Consider the following 2,938-nt stretch of genomic DNA (forward strand, 5'->3'; position numbering starts at 1 on the left):
CTTTTCTGCTCTGTGGACCCCTCCATACCTGCTTCTTGACGTGGTCAATCTCAGATCTCAGCCTCTGGATCACGCGGTTGATCTCAGAGATCTCCTGCTTGGTGTTGCGCAGGTCATCCCCATGTCTGCCCGCCGTCACCCGCAGCTCCTCGTACTGTAAACCAGAGGGAGACAAAGTGAGGTCCATAAGCTTCAGAGACACTAATCTAGCCTTTCAAAAAGGAATCTAATGGTTTTTCACAAGACATTTCAAGAAAACTGGTGTTACTAGGTCATTGACGCTCTTCACCCATCACACACCATCCTTGGTAAGACCACTGACTGACTGGTTCTCTTCAGGACAAGCAATGTTCTGTACTCTTGCTGAGAGTCAACGTTGAAATAAAGCTCAAACAAAGGTCACTCACCTTGATCTACTTTAGCTTTCATCCTAGCTTGGGTTCTTTGACCTACGAGACTTGGGCATAATTGCCCAAAAGGTCTACCCTGAGAGGCCCCCACTTCTTAGCTGTAGTTTCCCCACTGAAGTCTACAGCCTCATTGATGTTCACAGAGGAGGCACAGGGATTCCTCATCAGCTGCCGCCTCCCCACTCACCTTGGACTGGTACCACGACTCAGCCTCAGCCCGGCTCCTCTGAGCGATCTCCTCATACTGGGCTTTGACTTCAGCGATGATGCTGTCCAGGTCCAGGTTGCGGTTGTTGTCCATGGAGAGGACCACAGAAGTGTCTGAGATGTGGCTTTGCATCTGAGCCAGTTCCTGCAGAACAAGAGATCATCTGACCATCTTTGCTCATGATGTTTAGAGAGGTCCCTAGACCAGAGATATTCCACTCTTCACAAATCTCTTTAAAGGCAATGAGACAGAATGTGGAGAGATACTTACAGCATCATAGAAGGTTCTTAGGAAGTTGATCTCATCTGTGAGAGCGTCTACCTTGGCTTGTAGTTCAACCTTGTTCATGTAGGCAATATCCACATCCTGGGGAAGAAGCAAACAGCCTGGGATCAGATGAGCCCTCCTATGCAGTCTGCTCCTGTTTTAGCCTCCTCAGTGATTCTCTCCTCAGAACCCTCTCCTTCAGGAAAGGAGCGTGAACCCCTGATCTGACTCAGTCTCACCTTCTTCAGTTTCACAAACTCATTCTCTGCTGCTGTGCGTTTGTTGATTTCATCTTCATATCTGGAATTAAAAGGAATACAATCCAGTTGAGTCAGGGGTGAAGATGATACAAGAAAAAGCAGCCTGGGATCTCTGCTTCCCAGAATGGATACATACAAATGAGACTTTTGCCAATGAGCCTAAAGGATGTAATTTGTGGTTTCCAATTTCTTTACTCCATTACTCTTCCCATTCAACTTTTATGGCCCTTTTGTTCTTCAGGGTTTGTGTTCAGTAGCAACTGTAATGTCATGTCTATTAACATGTTTTACTAAGAACCATGCCCTCATTTGGACCTGGTCATCTAACAGACTGAAGTGCGGGCTTCAGGAATCTAAGGTGTTTTCTCTCCTGTAACTCACTTGTTCTTGAAGTCCTCCACCGTGTCCTGCATCCCCCTGAGCTCCGAGTCCAGGCGGCCTCTCTCCCCAAGGATACTATCCAGCTGTCTCCTGAGGTTGTTGATGTACTGCTCGAACAAAGGCTCCAGGTTCTGCCTCACGGTCTTGGTGCCCTGCTCCTGCAGCAGGGTCCACTTGGTGTCCAGGACCTTGTTCTGCTGCTCCAGGAATCGGACCTGCAGGAAGACAAGATGGTTATGTGTGAGTTGACAAGTCCCCAGGCCGATCTGGTGGTCCAGTGGTGCTGGGCTGCTCCAGATCCTGTACAGAGGCTGACAGTTCTGCTCCCCTGACTCCTTAGCTTCACACCACACAGGTCTCATGGCCAAGTTTCCCCAGGGGGCTGTCAGATGTTCCCTCCCTCTCACTTATGGAGCCTGTCAGCCAGTGACTTTCAACCCTTCCTGTCTTCCTCTTGACAAGAGCAAGCACAAATGTACTTTATCATAGCATTTTTCTCATATTGCTCAGAGCTTTTACAAAGCACATGCCTCAGTTAAAGGGATATCAGATGTTTATAATCTAATGATTAGATTCCAATCCTATTAATGATTGGATTTAACATTCTTTCCCATACAGTGCATGAATCCGGCTGATACAAAGTCTTTTAATGCTCATTTTCAGGTTCTACAGGTGACTATTTCTATGTATATATGCTTGAGTTGTTTTCCCTCAAATTCTCTTTAGTTTTTTGCTTTCTTCCTTCCATCCATCATCCATCTATGACTCAAATGGAGTTTCCACTGCAATACCCTTTTAACTTTCTTAGACCATCCAGAAGATCAAGCCATCTCATTGCATTTTCTTATTTTCTGTTCTTTCCTTCAGGATTATTAAGAACTGTGACTATTTCCTTGACAGGAATGGGGCCATGTGAGGGATGAGTAGTTATAAATGATTTCCATCACCATCTGCCTGGGGTCCACATGTAGCCTGTCCTGCATCCCAGCGGAGAGCTCGCATGAGTCCCACCCCCTCTCCCCCGAGTCTCCCCTCCAGTAGAACAGGTCTCTTAGTTGGCTCTCTTGGGCACTCTGCAATCCCCATTGGGGGCAGATGCTCCCAGCTCACCTTGTCGATGAAGGAGGCAAACTTGTTGTTGAGGGTCTTGATCTGCTCCCGCTCCTCAGTCCTCACCCGCTGGATGGTGGGGTCGATTTGCAGGTTGAGGGGAGTCAGGAGACTCTGGTTGACGGTGACCTCTTGGATGCCTCCAGGGGGGCACACAGGGAAGCCAGAGCCCCCATAGCCACCTCCGAAGCCAGCTCCACCACCGAGCCCAAAGCCACTACCAGCCCCAGCACCAAAACCAAATCCACTCCCGGCTCCACCTCCGAAGCCATAGCCAACTCCAATTCTGCCGCCATAGCCAC

At 48.5% G+C, this 2,938-nt stretch overlaps 1 protein-coding gene across 1 annotated transcript; it reads right to left on the bottom strand.

Annotated features, from left to right (window-relative positions):
• Window positions 1–4: 4 nt before the first annotated feature.
• On the bottom strand, window positions 5–2,933 carry LOC120859940 (keratin, type II cytoskeletal 6A; the record flags this gene model as incomplete). Its single annotated transcript, XM_040235840.1, has 6 exons — window positions 5–154; window positions 598–762; window positions 889–984; window positions 1,125–1,185; window positions 1,527–1,741; window positions 2,637–2,933. Coding segments are annotated over 6 exons (984 nt in total), but the record flags the coding sequence as incomplete, so codon positions are not given.
• Window positions 2,934–2,938: the final 5 nt, after the last annotated feature.

Source organism: Oryx dammah, unplaced genomic scaffold (assembly GCF_014754425.2).
Source record: "Oryx dammah isolate SB20612 unplaced genomic scaffold, SCBI_Odam_1.1 HiC_scaffold_4812, whole genome shotgun sequence".
Taxonomy (NCBI): Eukaryota; Metazoa; Chordata; class Mammalia; order Artiodactyla; family Bovidae; genus Oryx; species Oryx dammah.